At 42.1% G+C, this 19,402-nt stretch overlaps 1 protein-coding gene across 2 annotated transcripts in view; it reads left to right on the top strand.

Moving 5' to 3' along the window:
• The first annotated feature begins 2,644 nt into the window (after nucleotides 1–2,644).
• Nucleotides 2,645–19,402, top strand: part of LOC143491601 (spectrin beta chain, non-erythrocytic 1-like) — a 61,817-nt gene continuing 45,059 nt past the window's right edge. Inside the window, exons 1-2 of one of the 2 annotated variants that reach the window (XM_076990774.1) lie at nucleotides 2,645–2,804; nucleotides 18,042–18,235. In XM_076990774.1, the coding sequence (XP_076846889.1) occupies nucleotides 18,091–18,235 (145 nt within the window). In that variant the 5' untranslated portion in view covers nucleotides 2,645–2,804; nucleotides 18,042–18,090. Of the gene's footprint in view, nucleotides 2,805–5,771; nucleotides 5,795–18,041; nucleotides 18,236–19,402 lie in introns of those variants that run through there. The other variant, XM_076990775.1, reaches the window with a different exon arrangement.

Below are 19,402 nucleotides of genomic sequence, written 5' to 3'. Positions count from 1 at the left end.
CTTTGCTTTTTTTTTTTTTTTTTCCTGTTTCTGACAAAATCGCTTCTAAGTTCACATTCACACTGGAGCCCCAATAGTAGAAAATGCTGTTTATAAATCAATTATTTACACACAACCTTTCACGGGCTTATGTTGCATATAGAATTTTATGTTCCCTCCATAGAGCACAGTCAAAGATCTTATGAACAGTGTAAGTGATTACATTCCCTTGCTTCAGGATGCCCTCTGCTTGCATGCCAAGCGTAGGCTGGGAGAAAAGAGAGAAAGTGAGTGAACTTCCATCCATCCATCCATCCATCCACCCACTCTCTTCCTTTCTCCTGTACAGTCCCTGGAATCAGGCATGGCATCGTATGTTTTTTTTTTTTTTTTTTTACCCCTGTTGGCCCTCCTCTTCCTCCTCCTCCTCATGGCCCCTTAAACATAGCCCGTCAGGCACTGTTCTCCGTGGTCATAGCAACCACTCTGGGCGAATCTGTGCGAGGCTCGCCACGGGAACAAAGAGACGCGGATGCCTTTTCCGCCAGGCTGCTCGTTCCCTGTCGCTCGGCACAAACCGGCCCCCGCACGGGGGTCGAGGAACCCACCGAAGGCCCCCAGGGTTCAGGTTCAGGCTGCTGCAACTCGAACAGTCGCTAGGGTCCAGCAGACCTGAATTATCCCCAGTAGGGCCTGGCACTCCATCCCTCGTGCTTGTGCCCGTGAAGCTTTGCTTTCACCGCCCCTCCACCGCTTGGAAACATTTGCTTACCTAACCACTGATCAATGGAACGGTTATGGACACATCGTAACGGGTTCGATACCATCCGCCTGGTATATGCACCCCGGCTTACGTTACCACGCATGGCACACCTCCACAAATACCTGTTGAGAGCGTTCAAGGAGGCAGGGGTTGCTAAGCAACCATAAGAGTTCCACGAGAACTTGGCCACTGTCGTAATGATTGAAGTGTGAATTTACACTAATTACACATTCTGTGTAGGAGGCATAATGTCGAACTCTGCCTTCAGCATCTGTGGAAACGGAAAGCTTGCCTATTATGTGTCTGTGAATATTTTTTTCCCATTCTTTTTATTCCACTCTTTTATTCCTTTCTTTCTTTAAAATACATACATCAGTTCAGTAAATGGTGGATGAAGACTTTTCATTAGAAGTAGCTCTGTACATTGAAATACAGAGCCAGACAAAGTCTGAGCACAGACTCTTCAAACTCAGGCTCGCTTGGTCCTGAGTGGTTTTAACCACCTTCCGCTTTAGTAGAAATGACCGTACTGCACATATACTCATCCACAACATCAGGTGTAGGTGTCGTATGTGTACACTGTGTAGGTGTACGGTTACAGACTGTATTCCATCTGTTGCCATGTACAGCATATGTCAGTCCTGTGTTTCAAAACTGACTAGTAATGAGTTGCAAGATGTTTGCAAGAAAAGCTGCATGAAATCAAAAGGGCTATAGTGTAACTGTACTCTTGTAGAGTGTTTGTAATAAATACATATTTCTAAAAGTGGGCTGCTGCATTCAAAATCTATATTATTTTGTTTTTAATGTACATTTCACTGAATCAGCTTCACTTATGACATCAAATTGAATGGACACCAAAAGGTAAAAATATTTATTTACTTAACTGTCCCCATGCCCCCATATTATTTAAATTTTGCAAACTTTATTGTTTGTACAGTGTGTTTGGCATATTGTAAACAGACTATCACTGTATAAGGAAATTATTCAATAACCTGAGCATGTGGAGGAAAAGCCTTGCTTGAAACTCTTTCTTTAATTCTGAGTGCTTATTTTCACATAATGGCAAATATAGATTTGGTACACGAATAAATTCATTAGGTAAGCCTACTATATATCTTTATCTGCACCTTTTCCGAGCTCTTTCATGAGTGTCCTGGTTTTGACCAAAGTGTGTGTTGGCTAATGCTTTTAAAATACAATTGTACTATAAATACACTTGTAAATACTGTTAAAGTGTAACAATTATGAATACAGCTTAAACTGATATCCGCATTTACAGGATATGCACAAAATATCTAGACAACATCTGCCCGTTTTAAAAACAGGTTACAGGAACTGTGGCACAACCAAGCCCAAATGGATCATTACAGGTAGAGCTATTGAGTAGGTGGACAGTCCAATCAAGCAGCTCAGCGAGGCGACCATCTGCCATGACCTCCCAGTTTCCACCTCGTGGCCCATAGGTCCTGTTCTGCATCAGATCTTAAGGAAAGTGGAGCTGAGCATAAAGCAGTAGATAACCCAAGCTCCAGCCATCCAAACTATCTGAGGGGTTTTGCGCACCTTCTACATCTTCCCAATCACTCTTCAAACTAATCACAAATTAAAGGCCAAATTTCCAAAAACAAACAAACAAACAAACAAACAAACAAAAAAGACATTTTAAGTAATTCTCATTTATTTGTTGTCATTGTTGCTACTGCGTGTCATAGAATTACATGTGTTATTCAATTATCTCAACTCTTAGGTTAGCACTTAACAGTGATTTTTGAAGGCTTAATTCAATTTTAAAAGCCTGATGTGACTATCTTGGTCTTAAATGTTAAGAATGACCCCTCACTGTAAATAATTTCCCGTATTTCCTCATACAGCCTAATCACACAGCCGTGCGAACCCCCCGCCCTGTCGGAAATGAGGCTGCAGTTGCGTGCGGATCCTAGAGAGACGCAGGGGCTGTTGCAGCACCAGCTTCTGCGCGTCGCGTCCAGCTTTGCCCGAGGTGCTCCCGGCTGCTCCGGCTGCGTCCTGTACGGCGAACTTCGTGCCTAATTCTCACAGGGTAAGCTGATCATTTTGACTGCTGAGGCTCTATGAGCGATGTGGACATGCTGTGGTGTTCAACACTGCAGATGCACTCACTGGCGGCCTTGCACCTCGCACCATACTAGTGTTACTACAAGGTTGATGTGATCATTTGTCCTATTTATTCAAAAACAAACTATAAGAAAAGGAACTCGGGTGTTTAACTAGCGAAAGGCGCTATTACTTGGTGGAGACGTTGCTTTCTGTCTGTTTATCGACTGGCCGAGATTGTTTGCCTGTTCTGCAGTGTTGATTCAGTGCCAGTGCGCTTCCCAGGCGTTTTTTGTGGTGCTTAGCAATGCTATTTTATCGCAACTACAATATAACGGTGGTGTTTTAGCAGTCGCTAATAGCAGAAATCCCAGTAGAAAACTTAAAACGTTTCGCTTACTAATTTACTAGTGGGCTCGGTATGTGTAGTCCGGGTAGGCGTAATGCCTCACTATCGTCTTCATCGAGCACTACCTACGGACAGCTTAAGTCTCCGCGATAACGGATTGTGTAACCAAATACCGTAACAAAGCAGCGACGTGAACATTGTCGTCTCTTATATATGATTTTATATGCCTTGTTAGAAATAACTCTATATTTTAGAGAATATTTCAATCACAACTTGGGTGTCTTGTCGCACCTGTCTGTGGGTGATGGCGCATAATTTAAGATCACGGTCTAACGGGGTGACTGGTGTCCTATGCAGATCCGTAGCTGCGTTGTCCAAGCAGGTTTCAGTTCACGAACCCACTTCTGAAGTGGGAAACGGCCCAAATGAAACCAGTGCAGTGCCGCAGTGTACTTGTGCCGTGCGAGCATGTCGTTCTTGAACGCAGTTCTCGCTATTACGGGCTCTCTCGCGTTGCACTTTTACAGTTAAAAGAATAATACAAGCAGTGGTTGTATCATGTTTCTGCGATGGACGCCACCTGGCTTAATGCGAAGGATAAGGGTGGATCTAGAGCTAGTCTTTCAGTGACCACTGGTCATCTCTCAGAGTCTTGTGCACATATGCTAGAATCCTAGGATAAGGGGTTTTGTTGGGGCGCGTTACATGTCACCGTTTCTCTAGGGGTCAAGCAATAAATGTCATGTTTCATTGGAGAAAGTGACATTTGCGTGTTCTTGCTTGCGTTCGTCTCCTCTGCATACCGCTGCAACTGGTGTGACTTGTCATTCTTTTCCTGCCGGGATTTGCCATTTGTGCTGTTCTCGCCACACCAATTAGCACGGCTATTTCATCTGGAAGGCATCACTTGAAGGGGATGTCCATTAGAGACAGAGCTTTGTTGTTTCTCTCTGGACTGAGATAGTTGACCGTCCCAAACAAAAACCCATTCTGTAAGGTTTGAAAGGGACCGATGATGCCTATCTTCAGGAATGAGCCCACCATTGGAAAGTAAGCACCAGCTCAAGCCAGTGGTTCAAACTCCACAATGACCATCACAAACTGCTTTAGATTCTGTTCTTCCAGATAAGCATTTTGCACCTTTTTGGTTACTTGAATTGCACAAAAATACCATGGAGATTTTTTGTTAAATAGGAAAGAGGAAGGATTTTTATTGATTTTGTCACTGTTTCTGCACTGTCATGACTCCAGACATTCAGTCAGTGACTTATTCTGTCTAATTTATCAAAGAGCATCAGTTGCTATCTGAAATGAAGTTGGAATTTTGATTTACTTTTAAAAAAATATATAATGATCTAATTTAAAGCGGCTTTAAGTCTTGAGTGTTGCATATTAGATGAGTTATCTTGGACTTACACTTTTTTTTATACAGTCCTCCCGTTTTAGGAGACCAGAAGTAATATGACAGTTAATTGGCTGTTTATTGGCTAAATGAGTGTCTACATCATTATCTCTTGCACATCAGAAGTCCACACCAGAATGTTTTTAGTAGATTCTAGATATCTGAATATGTAATCAAGCTAACTAATGCTTTTACATCAGGATCAAAAAACTGCTGATGCCCTGGGAGGTCAGTGTATTTAATTCCGTTTGAGGTGAAAAAAAATATATATATATACGTATATGAATATATGTATATAAGGTTGAGATTATCCAGTTTGAGGAACGGAGTAGGTGTCTAGACAAAATAAGATTACTAGCTCATGATTCAGAGAGTTCTGCCTCATCTGTGGAACGTGGTGGCACGGTCATGTCTGACTCACTTGTCTTCACTGAGGGTGTGGATGCAAACATTAGAGGCAGGGTGTGCTGGGATGTGCACTAAACCATCTGGGCAGCTCTGGTTGAACCAAATGCCACAAAGGTGAGTGGGCGGCACTGCACCTTGGAGCTGGACTGTGCAGCGTACTGCAAAAGCAGCTGTGGCTCTCTCTCTCTCTTTCTCTCTCTCTCGGGGCTACGACCTGAAAATGTTTTTAAATGGCCAAGTCGGTCTCCTGCTTAGGTGTGACGGATCATAGTTTTCAGTCAAAATGCACTCAAAACCATCCAGAACTGGAAATGCCTGTGTTCGGACAGAGAACAGAGAACCCTTACTGGAAGCCTGGGTCACCTTGCGCTGTGGGAAATTCATTGTGTCCAGGAAATGGTAAGCATGGTTGAGTTCTAGCGGTGGGGGGTGGGGGGGGGGATTGGGGGGGGGGGGGTTGGATATCTGCCAAGAGATAGTAAGTGGAGCAGTGTGACAAAGTAGCACTGCTGCCCTGTGGCCTAGACAAGCTAAATATAGAGCACCGGGTTGAGCTGAAGTAATTCAGCATCATTTTGCTTAATTCTCTCTCTTTCTCTCTCTCTCATCCCCACCTGTCTCTCTCATGCTCACTTTGCCTTTCTTTTCTTTCTTTCTCTTTTTTCTGCCTTTCTACTTCTCTGCTTTTTTGTTCACTCACTCAAATGCATTGATCCATCTGGCACTGTACTTTAGGGGCTTCACCATTGGAGAAAATCCAGCACATTGCTAACTGTATGGAGGAACCTGTAATGAAGATGTTTCCCACAGCCAGAAGGTTATACCAACCGCCCTCTCACACCCCCTATGGAAATGTGGTTCTGTTTCTACCTGCCTCTTTCCTTCTGAGATAATAAAGGCATGCTAGTATTTCTCAGCCATGCTTCTGGTGTTCTTTATGAACTCAGTGGTGACATGGCTGATTTGACATAAATGGTGTTAACAAAGACCATTCCTCTTTAACAGATGAATTTGTTGAGTGGTATTGTGAAATTGATGTCGGATTAACCTTTTAAGCACGGTATTGGCTGATCAAATGTACCGGGTATTTTGAAAAGATTCCCATGTTGATGTGGACACAAGGGGAAGTTGCTGGAGGTTCAGTCTTTGAAGAAAGCACAGTGCGAGTGTCACAGTGTCTGTGAATTTGCAGAGGAGTAGGATCACTGGGATTATTGTAAATGACATTTGCATCGCTTTCTGAGGGGGTTACTTGTTGGGGTTACTTGTAATCCAGAGGTCAGGAACCTATGGCTCGTGTGTCAGATGTGGCTCTTTTGATGACTGCATCTGGCTCGCAGATGAATCTTGGCTGACACAATGTTTCTCAACACGATAAATAATGAATAATTCCACTGACATTTTAAAGTAAAAACATTACAGAAAGCACAGTGTTAAAAATTAGGTTCAAAATCTAAACTGTTCTCATGCATTTTAATCCATACATCTATTTTCTACCACACCTGTTCAGGGTTGCAGGTGGCTGGAGCCAATCCCAGCTGTCCTTCTGGGTACGGGAGGGTTTGGCTCAAAAACTCTACTTTGATTGGATAGTGCGGTAGCCCACATGAATTGAGTCGTAGTCAGCTAGGTAATTTATGCAGAGCAAAGCCTTTTGATGAAGACAACAGAAAGAAAAAAGATGAGGAATACTGTACATTTCAGCACAAATGGACAGAGGAATTTGTCATTGTGGTGAGTGCAGGTACTGCGGTATGTTTAATAGGTAAATCAAAATCTCATCTGTGAATCGGTCAAATATAAAGCGACACTTCAACACACGCCAGGCTACATTTGCATCGAAATATCCAGCGTGAAACAGCAGGAAGAAATTCAGACTTATTATACTCCACAATTGTTGGTCTTAAAAATGTACACATATAGTTGTATTCAGTGTTAACAAAATATTGTATGGCTCTCACAGAAATGCGTTTTAAAACATGTGGCTTTCATAGCTCTCTCAGCCAAAAAGATTCCCGACCCCTGCTGTAAAGAGTAGTTTAGTTCTTTGAGTTCATTACCAGAGGTGTCAATTCCAGGTTCAGAATGTAAAAGTCCTCACCAGGATTTTGCTCAGGCTTCCTGGATTGTGTTGATTCCACTAATTTTAGTGGATTGCACTAATTAGAAAATCTAGCAAGCTTGAGCAAAATCCTGATGAAGACTTTTACTTTCTGAACCTGGAATTGAAACCTCTGTTCATTACACAGGTGATCGTTATATGGACCACACCTGATCTCCAGCGAATAGCAGCACAGTTCAGTAATGTAGGTGGTGAATGTGGAGTTTGTGCAGAAGGCTGTGTGAAGCTCATGGCTGTAGAGGCAAGGTGGAAGCTTGTTTCCCCCCATCCTTCTTCCCTTCCTGTCAGAAGAGCTGTTCTTAATGTCTCCCAAGAGGTCACACCATGGCAAACTCTCTTCAGCGTGAGTGTTTATGCCTCTCAGAATCTGTCTGGTGTGGGTGTGTCTGGTGCCCAAACCTCCTTTTAACTTTAGTTGCCTCTGGGGCCCACATGAAGAAAGCAATACAATCAGACTGACCGGAGTGTGTAGGGATGGGTGTTTCTTTCTCTCTCTCTCTTTCTCTCTCTCTAATGTATTTTAAGCTGTTCATTTGGTGTTCTGAGGGGTATTAAGGGGCTTTGCTGTAGTGTAATAAATACAGTACCTCCCCACTGCATTGTGGGAAGAGGGAGTAGGAAGGGGGTCACAGCAAAAGGCCTGGGAGTATGTCCTTGAGCACACATCACCCAAACCCCTGTAAGTAAAACTAGCATAAGCTGCTTTACACTGTTGGTCACCAGTTTCTTTTTGCCAAACAGCTGCCTTGTAGTTTGTCCAGTAATCTGTTGTTTCAAATATCCTATTAGAAAAATGCTTTGTGTTTTGTGGACTGTACATTGCAAACTGCTTATAAATGAGAAGTTAGAGTATATTATCTACAGTATAAGGCCATGCTTTTAACCCATTAAACATTCTTTTGGAAAGTTTTCTTTTCTATTTCATGGGGAGCTGTGAAGTTCTCTTTTACAGAGTGTGTTATTAAAAGTACATGTTGAATTCTATTATGCAGTCAGTGAGCATCAAAACCCCCAATCCAGCAGGATTCAGTTGCTTGCTTTACAGTATTCTGAAAAGTGAAAATTGTGGAGAGAAATCCACTTATTAAGCACCTAGTTAAGGAGCTGCTTACCGCGTCCAAGATGTGACCTGCTGGGTAAGTGTCAAAATCCAGTCAAGGTAGAGATACCAATGACTGTTGTTTTAGCGCTCAACAAATGGGGAATACTGCACTCTCACAGAAATAAATGCAAGACAGCATTACATTTGGTGTTCTCAGAGTCTTCAGACTTAAAACGCGCTGTATGCTGTAAGTGCATGTTTATCTGTATGCGTTGCTACTTAATGCTGTAGATGCGGATTATGATGCAAATTAATATTTTGTAAACTGTTTCATAGTGTTACTTCAAATGTTTGCTTATGTTTAGCATACTAATATATATATATATATATATATATATATATATATACTGCTCAAAAAAATAAAGGGAACACTTAAACAACACAATGTAACTCCAAGCCATCCACACTTCGTGTTCAGATAGGAAGCAACAGTGATTGTGAATCAATTTCATCTGCTCTTGTGCAAATGGAACAGACAACAGGTAGAAATGAGAGATTTTCAACTGATTTCAAAGATTTTTATTAATTGAGATCTAGGATGTGTTATTTTAGTGTTCCCTTTGTTTTTTTTAGCAGTATATATATATATATATATATATATATATATATATATATATATATATATATATATATATATATATAAATTTCAGGCTGAGAAAGTAGATATTCATTCAAAAACTGACTGAATGAAGGCTATAACTGACCAATAACTAATACAGTGGATGAGCGTTTTGTTTTGTTGCTTCTAGGACAATTTCCATAAGTTTCACTTGTTTCTTTTTTTTTCCACATTGAACTAAAATTGAGCTTTGAATTCTGCTGTTTTTGGATACTGTCCAGAATGTGCAGTGGCAGATGGAACATCTGCTTAGAACAGACATTTGAGCTCCAGAATAGTTCTTATTAAATATAAAGTAAAACTATATCAATAAAAAGCATTTTCGGGAGGCTTGACTGCCCAGCTAACCTGTGCTAAATCACAACGGGAGTCGCATTTCCATGTTTTTCATGCTTTATCTGTAAAAAAAAAAAAACGAAACTGCCTGAAATGGCCCAGACTGTGTCTGTTTCTTCTCGTCTGATCGCTCAGCTCAGCGGAGAACTCGCCCAGCTGTTAGGCCTGCCTCGCCTGGGAGCAAAGCCAATGGATGAAACGGTCACTTTTAACACTTTGGCTGCTTAGTCAAATCCCCACGGCGTTCTCGGCGGTGCGGTGGCGGATCAGTCTCATTCAGACCTGCTTCTGGAAGCAGAATGCCAGACAGGAAGGGTTGGCATTTGGTGCTGAGCGCATCGTTCACTCGAGCAGGAGAACTGTGGGAGTGGTGGCTTTTGAAGTGTACTTTGGGTGAGGGGTATTGGGATAACCAACAGGTCTGGTTAGCCGGGGCCTCGCGAGAACCCCACCAGAGTCCAAGTTTGATGCAGAATGGATTAGCTGGGCTCCATTTTGAGGCATTGGTCCACTTTGATGTGCTGACTCGATTCAGAGTGAATGATACATGTAATGGTTTCTGCAGTCTATCTACGTGGGCTGATCCTTGGATCTTCTCTCTGGCCTCCTCCCACCCTGCAGCTGTTTCACTCCACACTGTCTGGAGCTTTACCCACTAATGACCACGCCCCCAGGGACTGCCTGCTGTCCATGGTAAATCATTCTGATCATATTGCCACTGCTCCAAATTCCCCACAGGGATCCGAAGGTTGCTTCATTCCCTCCTGCAGCGACCCAGTCTACCTCTCCAACTCCCCTCTTTTACGACCCTCTTTCCTTCTCTTCCTCAGTGTTCGCTCATTCCTCTGGGAGAAAGAGCGTAGGAGGGAGAGAAAGGGTGTGTGTGTTTGCATATGCGGGCTGATTTTGAAGTGTGTGTGTGTATAAAGACAGTGAAGGAGCATGACCGAGAGTGTGTGAAAAGCCCAGTGTGTGCGCTGAAAGAGAATGAAAGCCGGAGAGAGCCCGGTGAACCGTTTGGATGCAGTGGCTTGTGGGACGCACTGGCAGCAGCTCAGCCGTGTTGCGTAAGCACGAGAAATCTGTGGGAACGTACGAAGGCGAGACGCAAACGCGGGTGGAGGGCGAGTGGCCGGTCTCTCACGCACCTCCGAGAGCGGATGGCCAGAGTGCAGTGGTGCCCAGATTCCAGTCTGTTCCACTGCCGGCGCTCAGACCCGAGACGTGTTCTCTCTTGTCTTGCACGGGGACGAATCGGGCCTTTGCTTCCTGTGTCGTCCGTACCATTTTCAATGGGTTGTCAGCCAGCTCAGCTGGGCTCAGGCGAGGAAGTCATGTGACCTGAATTGTTGGCTCAGGGGAGGAGAGAATTTTAAACTTTATGTAAATACATGTCACATATAGCTTAAATGTTTGGACAGCCAAATCTCACAACTGTTTAGTTTTAGAGAGACCTCACTCCAAAACCCATGTAATCCTACCTTATTGTCAACTAGACAGAAAGGAAGTCATTAAAATGAAACTTCACGAAGTGATGCTGGCAAGGCTATTCAAACGAACAGTTTATATGATCACTGCAGTTTACATGATTTATTAGCACTGTTTTGACGTGAGGGAATTGTCTTGTATTTAGATAGTCACAGCTTGTGGCTACATTGCAGTTTTATAATTTTTTTTATATGAATATATATTCTATAATATTTGAGTTGTTTCTTTTCTCTCGCTCTGTAAGACTTACCTGTGTATGATGTCCCACAAAAAAGGACTAATTGACTAATCTTGGGAAGAGCACCATAATAGCGTTGTTCTAAATTATGTATGAAATTTGCCAAGTTACTGTGATTGCATGGTAGAGGCTTGTCTCTAACAAACGCCTCAGCATAACACTGTTAAGTTACTGGCCTGGTAATCAGAAGGTTGCTGGTTCAAGATCCACCATCGCCAAGTCACCAATAAGAGGACCTTTCATTGTATAACACTTGTGCTGATAAAGATTGTGCATTCACTGACCACAATGTTCCGTGACTGCTGATCAACAGTCACCACCAATGTTGTGCAATGGATCTCTCATTAAAAATGAAGACTGATGTTGTATGCTTTATAGTGGAGAAACTTGGTTTTGTGGAGCAGTTTGGTCGTGTGCACCTCTGCTCATTAATGACCAGAAAAGCTGATGCAACAGTGTGTCATCTCCCTCAGCAGACAAGGCCCACTCTGCCCCGCCCCCATCTGGGTTGGAGGTGTGGCCTGCAGGGCTTTCCTCAGTGTAGTGATACAGTAGCAGGACTATAGTTAAATAACTATTTCCATTCATGGCATTATTTAAAAAAAAAAATTTAAAAAAGTTTGTCGCTGCTATTACTGTTTTTTGGTGTCTGGATGAATTGCCCTAATAAGATTCTTTATGGTCTAGTAGATTTACAGACAAATGGTGGCGTAAGAGTTGCTATTTTCCCCTCTGCTGTTTGGCAAATGTAGTATGCAAATCAGGGGAAAATGACAGCAATAGGGACGGTTATCTTCACTCACTAATCTACCGTGTGTACAATTCCCCTATGGGAAGTTCCTTATGTTGAAATAAAACCCCTCAGTGTATATAGAAACATAAATAATGATTGTTGCAAGAAAGCAAAGAAATTATATTTTTTCATTTTTATTTTGCTATTATTTACTTTCATAGTCTTATTACTGCTTTATGATAATTACTGCCATAAACTCTGTAATTGCTTTTAGGTCCAAGGAGAATGTCATCTTTTTATTTTATTGTGCTTTGGCAACAAGACAATCATGCCAATAAAGCTAAATGGAACTGAATACTCACCAGGCTGACTCTAATTGGCTGTTGCTATGGAAATGAAAGGGCGTGGCCAGTCAATTGCAATAAAGGCGAGCACGATCAGCATTCTCATGATCTCTGAGGGGGAGTATTAGCACGGCACTGTGTTAAATGGCTTCTTCTATTTCAAGCACCAGAATGATGTTAACGAGGGGCTGATGTGTGCTATCTGCAGCAGAACCCTCGGGAGTGCTATACACACAGTCCTCAACAGGTTGCCAGCCTTACCTTGTGCCTAAAGTGATACTATTGGTTGTTGAAAATCACTTTTTTTTCCCTTTTGCTTCTTAAGGTCTCTGCCCAGTACCTTTATGGTTCTCTCACCATGTTCTCTTCTATCTGACATATTTTTGTAACAACGTCTTGCATAGCATCTCGGGCCTGTTTTTTAAATGACTGCTAGATGTGTTTGGCTTTATCTCTTGGGAGCTCATATCGGGCTTCTCTGACCAATGATCACCTTTCAGTCTTCCCCTAGTTAATCTGGAATCCAGACCTTTCTCGATTTGTCTTTGCATCATAAAGGGTGACCGTTATCAGTCAGGTGACTCCAAAAGAATTGCTATAGCCGAGTAGCCCTCCTGAAGACCAGACGGTGCAGAGCTGTCTGGAACTCTCTGGTCCAAGTGTTTTGTAGACTACACACTTCACTGAGCATCTTTTTGGTTGCTAACCCTTACCTGTTTTTACTTATGTTGTTTACATTTTGGGCTCCCCTATTGTGATCAAAAGCAGTCGTAGTTTGTCCCTGGGTAGTGTGGCTTTAGCATCGGCTCTCCAGAATATGCAATGAATGTCTTAGCAATGTCCTTAGAAGTAGACAAGGACTTGACTCCTTTAACCTTGACTGTGTAACATGACTTACTTAGTGAGATTGGTTTTGGTGTCTCCATGGCCTAGCATAGCATTTAGTAATTTTTAAAATGCCATTAGCTTAGTTTACTGGATGCTGTGGTATTAGCTTAGTTTAGTTTATTTCTATGTGGAGGGGGAAAAGGTGGAAAAGGGGAATATTTTATTTATTGATTTCTCTTATTGTTTGCCCTTTTGTCCCTGGCCACAAGATGGTGCTGCTCTCATCTTCCCCAGTAAGGTTATTCATTTGCTGATTAATTCCAGAAGCCCTATTCATAACATGTGGAATGTTTCTCTAGACCCCCTATACTCAAATAGCGGCCCGCGGGCTATCTATTTCTGGCCCGCGAGCTGTTTTGAAAAGTGCTTTTTTTTTAGGAATCTTTTTTTTTTTTATCGCGCTATCCGCTCTTATTTTGAAATCGCGCACCGCGATCTCAAGACGATGCCGGTAGCAGACGCCCAAATGCGTCCCCCCCCCTCGACAGTTTACGTTCGCCACCAACCGTTCGCCAAAAGTGATCTTTTTTGTTCCAACTGTTCTTTGTAAATATAAAATCAACCATATTTTGTCTGTGCCTACAGATCTAAATGGAAAATTCTCAACACAATTCTGGACATACATTAGTGTCTTGAGATGAATATTTAACAATCCTAATGATGAGCTCGATATTCTGATGAAAATATTAGCAATAAAAAAGAATGGGCTAGATGTATTTTATTACCTTAATACAATCACAATTTTATTTATATAGTGCTTTTTACAACACAGTACAATAAAGCAGCATTACAAAAGTATGGGTCCAGATACCTAATGAGCAAACCAGTGAAGACTGTGGCAAGCTAACACTCGTTTGGTAGGAATTGGCAAGAAATCTTGGGAGGCCCAAGAATGAAGAAAGAGCCCAACCTCATGGGTGGCCCAGCTAATAACCAGTCCACACTTTGTGTTTTCAGTCCAAGCAACTACATCAATGTTGATGTGAGGCCTCAGTTACTCCAGCAATTCATGTTGTATATGTGTGTAGCGCCGTGCCACTAACTTTAGAACTGGGAAAGTTCGACTTGTCTATGGCTTCTTTAATGGGTAGGCCTACACTTTCTGATAAGGCAGTCGTTTACATGGAATTCGTTCAAGGCATCAAATCCTCCTAGAAATCTGTATGAATAACAGTAGGCCTTAGTAACTCTTTGATATTTGGTAGAACTTGCAATCCATGCTGTACCTCTTATTTGATAAATAAGAATAAAGTTAAGAAAATCTTTGGTTTGCTATTAATGTCCCGTTCTTGAAAACAGGATCTAATTGTATTCTTGAAGCTTTAAATGTTCCTGGAGAGGGATTAAGCACGTTGAGAAGTTGCAGAGAAGCATTAAAACTTCTCAAAGCCTTCAGCAAGGTTGTGATATGCACAATTGTAAAACACATGGCACAGCTATTTTAATAAACCATGGGCTGAAAAAGCTACATTCTCCTTATCTCTGTCAGGATGTTCCTTTGACATTGAGTTTGAGTCTGTCCTTTCACTTTTTCACTGACTGAAGTAATTTAGTGCTTTAGTTTAAAGAAAAAAATCCTTTACCAAAGTCTGTTTTGCAGTTTGTGCATCCAGGTAATGTTGTATTGCCTGAAAGAGATTATTAGCAGCCACTGTAGTTACTGGAATTGCCTAAATCTTCAATGAGTGTATTCAGATCTCTTCAGTGATATTTATTGTATCTTTTTAGGAAGAGTCCATGTAAATTATTGAGGAAACATGACAGCTGTCCTAGAGACATAATTGTGTTCAACATAAATACTAATCCACTATTTGTCAGATAAGAGAGCCATATAGATAGTCCTTGTATTTGAGTCATAGACTCAGCTGGGCCTGACTCTCCTATTTGAGTCTTTTATTTTGTCATTCTGTGGTGTGTTCATGTGGTCTTCATTGATTGTGTTCTCACTTGGAACTGAGGTTTGCTTTCTCCACTTTGCAATTAGATGCAGGTAGGGCATGTGTAGTTTGGAAGTGCTTAAACACCCCTTGGCTTGGCCAGATCTGAGTAGGTCCACAAAGTTGAACGAGTTGAGCATTTTTCTCCTCTTACCTTAGCCAAATGAAGCAGAGAGCTGTCGGAGCGCTAAGTGGGGATATTTATTGAGGTCTGAGAATGTTCAAAATGTTGACTACGTTTCTTGAAACAATCACAGCACCCGGTAATTGTTTGCATTTCTTGGCAGTTATGGCCGAGTGCCACACTCATCAGACCATCCAGCATTTAACAGTCTCTGCTGTACGCTGCATTGCAACTTTTGGTTCATTTACGGCAGTGTTGGAGAGAGTTGTGTTTGAGGCAAGGGTTTTTCCAGACCAGATTATATGTCCGCCATTGCAGGTTGGCGTGCGACAGGTTATATCTCAATGCCTGATTTTCAAGCCAGATGCTTGAAATCTAGCCTTTTAAAATCTAGTCACATTTATTTCTTTTTCCATTTATTGTTCTCATTTTGCAAGTCTGTCAGAATTGGGATGAAACTGTATATTTCTTCATTGTTATTGTGATGAATCTGCGTGTAGATTGTTCCATGAGTGCTTTCATGACTCACTGCACTTATGTGATATAGGCATTAATAATGTAGGCAATTAAAAGCATTGTAATGCAGTCATTGACTATCCCATTAAGGGTTTACTACTGTGTTTAACACATTGCAAGATGACTTGCAGTTCCAATCGGTAATTTAATCGCAATATCTTTCTTGTCTGTATTGTACAACTTTTAATGAACATGACAGTACGTCCTCTGCAAAAATAATTTCACTTCATCATTGTGCACTCACTGTTCCTCAGTTAGCCTGGTCACACTGCCTAGTCCATTTGAAATGGTTCCTATAATGGCTCCATGATGATAAATGTGATATTCTTTGCTAATTTTAGGGAGCCGTAGTGTGTCGTTATTTCAAGGACAGATAGCTGATTCTTTTGCATCCTCGGAATGGATCGGTTTGCAGAGCTTTGCCAAACTACTGCTTTCACTCCTGCTAAAGACCTCAAGCTGTTTGTATCCATGGTGATCTGTAGTGACGGCCTAAGAATTTGCTGTATTCAAATTTGCTGTAGTGATGCGTGGGTGGGTGTGCATGCATGTGTGCGAAAGACAGATTTGAGGAAGTGTGTAATCTTTTAAAACGAAGAATACATTTTTTTGTATGAGAAAAGGTATATAGGATACAATACACGTGATGGTACAGAGAATTATATTAATCCAGTATTTCAAATGTATTGCCTTTTTTGCCAAAGCTAAACATAAGCTCTAATGGGAGTTGCATGCAAGTTCAATTATGCTTTTTCAATATCAAGCTAAATTACTGGACTGAGAGAGAGAGGGAGGGAGGGAGGGAGAGAGGGAGGGAGGGAGGGAGAGAGAGAGAGAGGGAGGGAGAGAGGGAGGGAGGGAGGGAGAGAGGGAGGGAGGGAGGGAGAGAGAGAGAGAGAGAGAGAGAGAGAGAGAGAGAGAGAGGTTAATGAATCTCTCTCTCTATCTCTATCTCTCTCTGTAATGTACCAGTACTGCTGATCTCATCACATCCAGTGCGACATTAAGTATGTCGTCTTGCCTTGTGGCCTCCTCGGTCATTTTTCTCTCTGCGCCAATGGCAGTGTTGGGATACTATACGTTCACGCCAGCTGACAGAAGAAGACTTGGCTGTGGTTTTTAAGCTCTGCCAAAGATCTGTCCTTTTGGGTGGCCGTCTAATTCTTTTCTATTTTGTGTCCTGGTGTGTGCATGTGCGTAGATGTGTGTGTGTGTGCACACTTGTATGCGTGTGTGTGTGTGTGTGTGTGTGTGTGTGTGTGTGTGTGTGTGTGTGTGTGTGTGTGTGATGCATATCTTTGTAAGAGGGCAGGTTTTCTCTCCTCTCCTCCATCTACTCCCTCTGCTGTCCTGTCCTGCACTGCAGCATCAGTATTCACCCTCTGCCACTGCACCAGCTAAAAATACCTCTCCTAGATCTCTCTTGCTCTCCCTCTCTCTTTGCCTCTCTCTCCATTTTTTCACTCTCAATTTCCTTCTCTGTCACTGCCTCTCTCTCCCCCCATTTTTTCACTGTCTCCATTTCATTCTCTCTCTCTCTCTCTCTCTCTCTCTCTCTCTTGTGCTCTCACTCTCTCTCTCATGGTCACAGGCTCATATGTCGCTGATGCCTATATTATTCTGGTATGCCCTTAACCTCTCAGTTCAAGGTGCTTCCCGGAATTGTCTTGTAGGATTTTCAGTATAATCAAAATGACTAGCCAAACACTGCAAACTCACGCATGACCATTCATGATTACTGAGCGATAGCGAGTGACATTTTTCCCCTTGTTTACACGCACTGACCCTCTGTGGGTTTCGTCGCCCTTTGTCTGTGTGCTTGCTCTGTGTATTGTTTTGCCCTAGTGTGTGTTTGTGACAGTGTGCTTCTGTAAGAAACTGTCCGTGTGTGTGTGTGTGTGTGTGTGTGTGCTATCAGTCAGCTCTATGCGGTAGCAGCTACTGCAGAGGCAGCATGCTGACAGCCGGTGTTTGGCACCACGGTGCATCTGTTGAGCTCCCTAGCTGCTGTGCCCCACCCTGCCTGCTATAGCTCTGCTGAGGCCCGCAGTACATGATGCTAAACAGACAAACTTGTCATCGTAAGAAACGTTCTTGACCGGAAGTGTAGTAATCACCATTTAGGTCAAGCATCGTTGTTTTTTTTTTTTTTTTTTTTTTAGCAGAGTACAAAAGATGTCCCCGGTCTTAGTTACTTAATTGTGAAACCATGTCAAGTGCATGATGAGCAGTTAATGGTTATTTCAGTGATGAAATGGCACTGAGCCCTTTGAATGGCTTCTGGCATGTAGATGGTGCTAAAACACAATAATGACCTTATGTGTTCCTGCTGTAGTTCTTTCTTTCCAACAGATGGTGCTCAAAGAATATTTCTCCGTTTCAGCCGCTGGTTGAGAATTTAGGATGGGTTTAAGGGAACGAATAAATAGACCTTTCCAATCAAACTTTATGCAGTCCTGTAACATGAGCATTTTATTGGTATTATACAGACATGACTATAATCACAGAATAATAATCTGCAGAATAATGCAGATTATTAGTATTTTTCTACCATATCTTAAGCCACTTGTCTTTCATTGACTGTTATTTCCCTTGTTTCCATCTCTTTTCCTACAAGGCTTCGTGAAAAGGGGCTGATGACGAGGCACAAGCTGTGAGGGCTGAACATGACATCAGTAGCCGCCGATTACGAACACATGGAGATCCAACAGCAGTACACCGACGTCAACAACCGCTGGGATGCCGAGGAATGGGACAACGAGAACAGCTCTGCTCGGCTGTTCGAGCGCTCCCGGATCAAGGCGCTCGCAGGTGAGCAAAGTTCACCAGAGGGGGGAAAAAAGACCAACTGTCAAACCCTGGTGTACATCATGAGCCTTTCATGGTGCTTAAGTAAATCTGGGTGTAATATGCAATGGGAGTGCCCAGCTGAGGCAGCTACTGACTGGGATAAGATGATTTGTAAGAATCTAATGCTGATTAACTACTCCTAGTTAAGGAAGCATTTTGTAAACATTTTTTGAGCGTACTCAAGGTAGCATTACTTCTTTTCCATACTAATTTACATTCTATCCTGAGTAAGACAACTACATAATAACATTTATTTAAAATCAAACTGATTTATTATAAATATAATGAATATTCTGACAAGTTATGATGCCAATACACATTTTTGTATCCCTTAACACTTGGTAATAATCCATGACTATATGATTTACACACATCTCAAAAGTTTATGTATATTTATTTCAGTTTGTTAAGAATTTAAGCTGTTATTTAGGTCTTATGTAGTCTTTATTTGGGTCGCATGTGTCCCTTGGGCTGTACTGTTCTGTTAGTGTCTGTTTCTGTACTGTTATGTTAGTGTCTGTTTCTGTACTGTTCTGTTAGTGTCTGTTTGAGTCTTGGTCCTCCCAAGGTTTCTTCCTATTCCCCACCATCTAGGGAGTTATTCCTTGCCACTGTCGCCTTTGGCTTGCTCATTAGGGATTTGGACCCATAGTATTGTTAACCTTGTAAATCCTGTAAAGCGCTTTGTGACATGTGTTGTGAAAAGCGCTATACAAATATATTTGATTTGATTTGATTTAGTTTTCGAGCTTGTTCCAAAGTCTATAGAGATATTTCAAGTTGTATTTCCAAAAGGGATCTTCTCCCCCTGATTTTTTTGGGGGCCTTGGTCAGCATGTTTGCTGGAGTTCCATCCATGTTCCTGCAGTGCCACTTATGTACATCAACTCACAGGATAGTAGGCCAAAACACTCAGGTTCCATTCAGGAAGCTGAATAATTCACATCCTTCTTAAATATGCAGGAGTTACTGTAGCTTCGTGGCTCACCTCAGACTGACAGAGCCTTTCACTGCCGTGCGGCATGACATGCTATTGTTTTAACATGTACAAAAAAACAAGTGTTACCTTGTACTTCGCATTGTTACCTTGAGCTTGGTTATTTAATTGCCAGGTTGTTTTGTTGTTCT

The sequence above is a fragment of the Brachyhypopomus gauderio genome, unplaced genomic scaffold (assembly GCF_052324685.1).
Source record: "Brachyhypopomus gauderio isolate BG-103 unplaced genomic scaffold, BGAUD_0.2 sc77, whole genome shotgun sequence".
Taxonomy (NCBI): Eukaryota; Metazoa; Chordata; class Actinopteri; order Gymnotiformes; family Hypopomidae; genus Brachyhypopomus; species Brachyhypopomus gauderio.
Note: the sequence above shows the minus strand (reverse complement) of the source record. Positions and strands in the feature narration are given on the sequence as shown.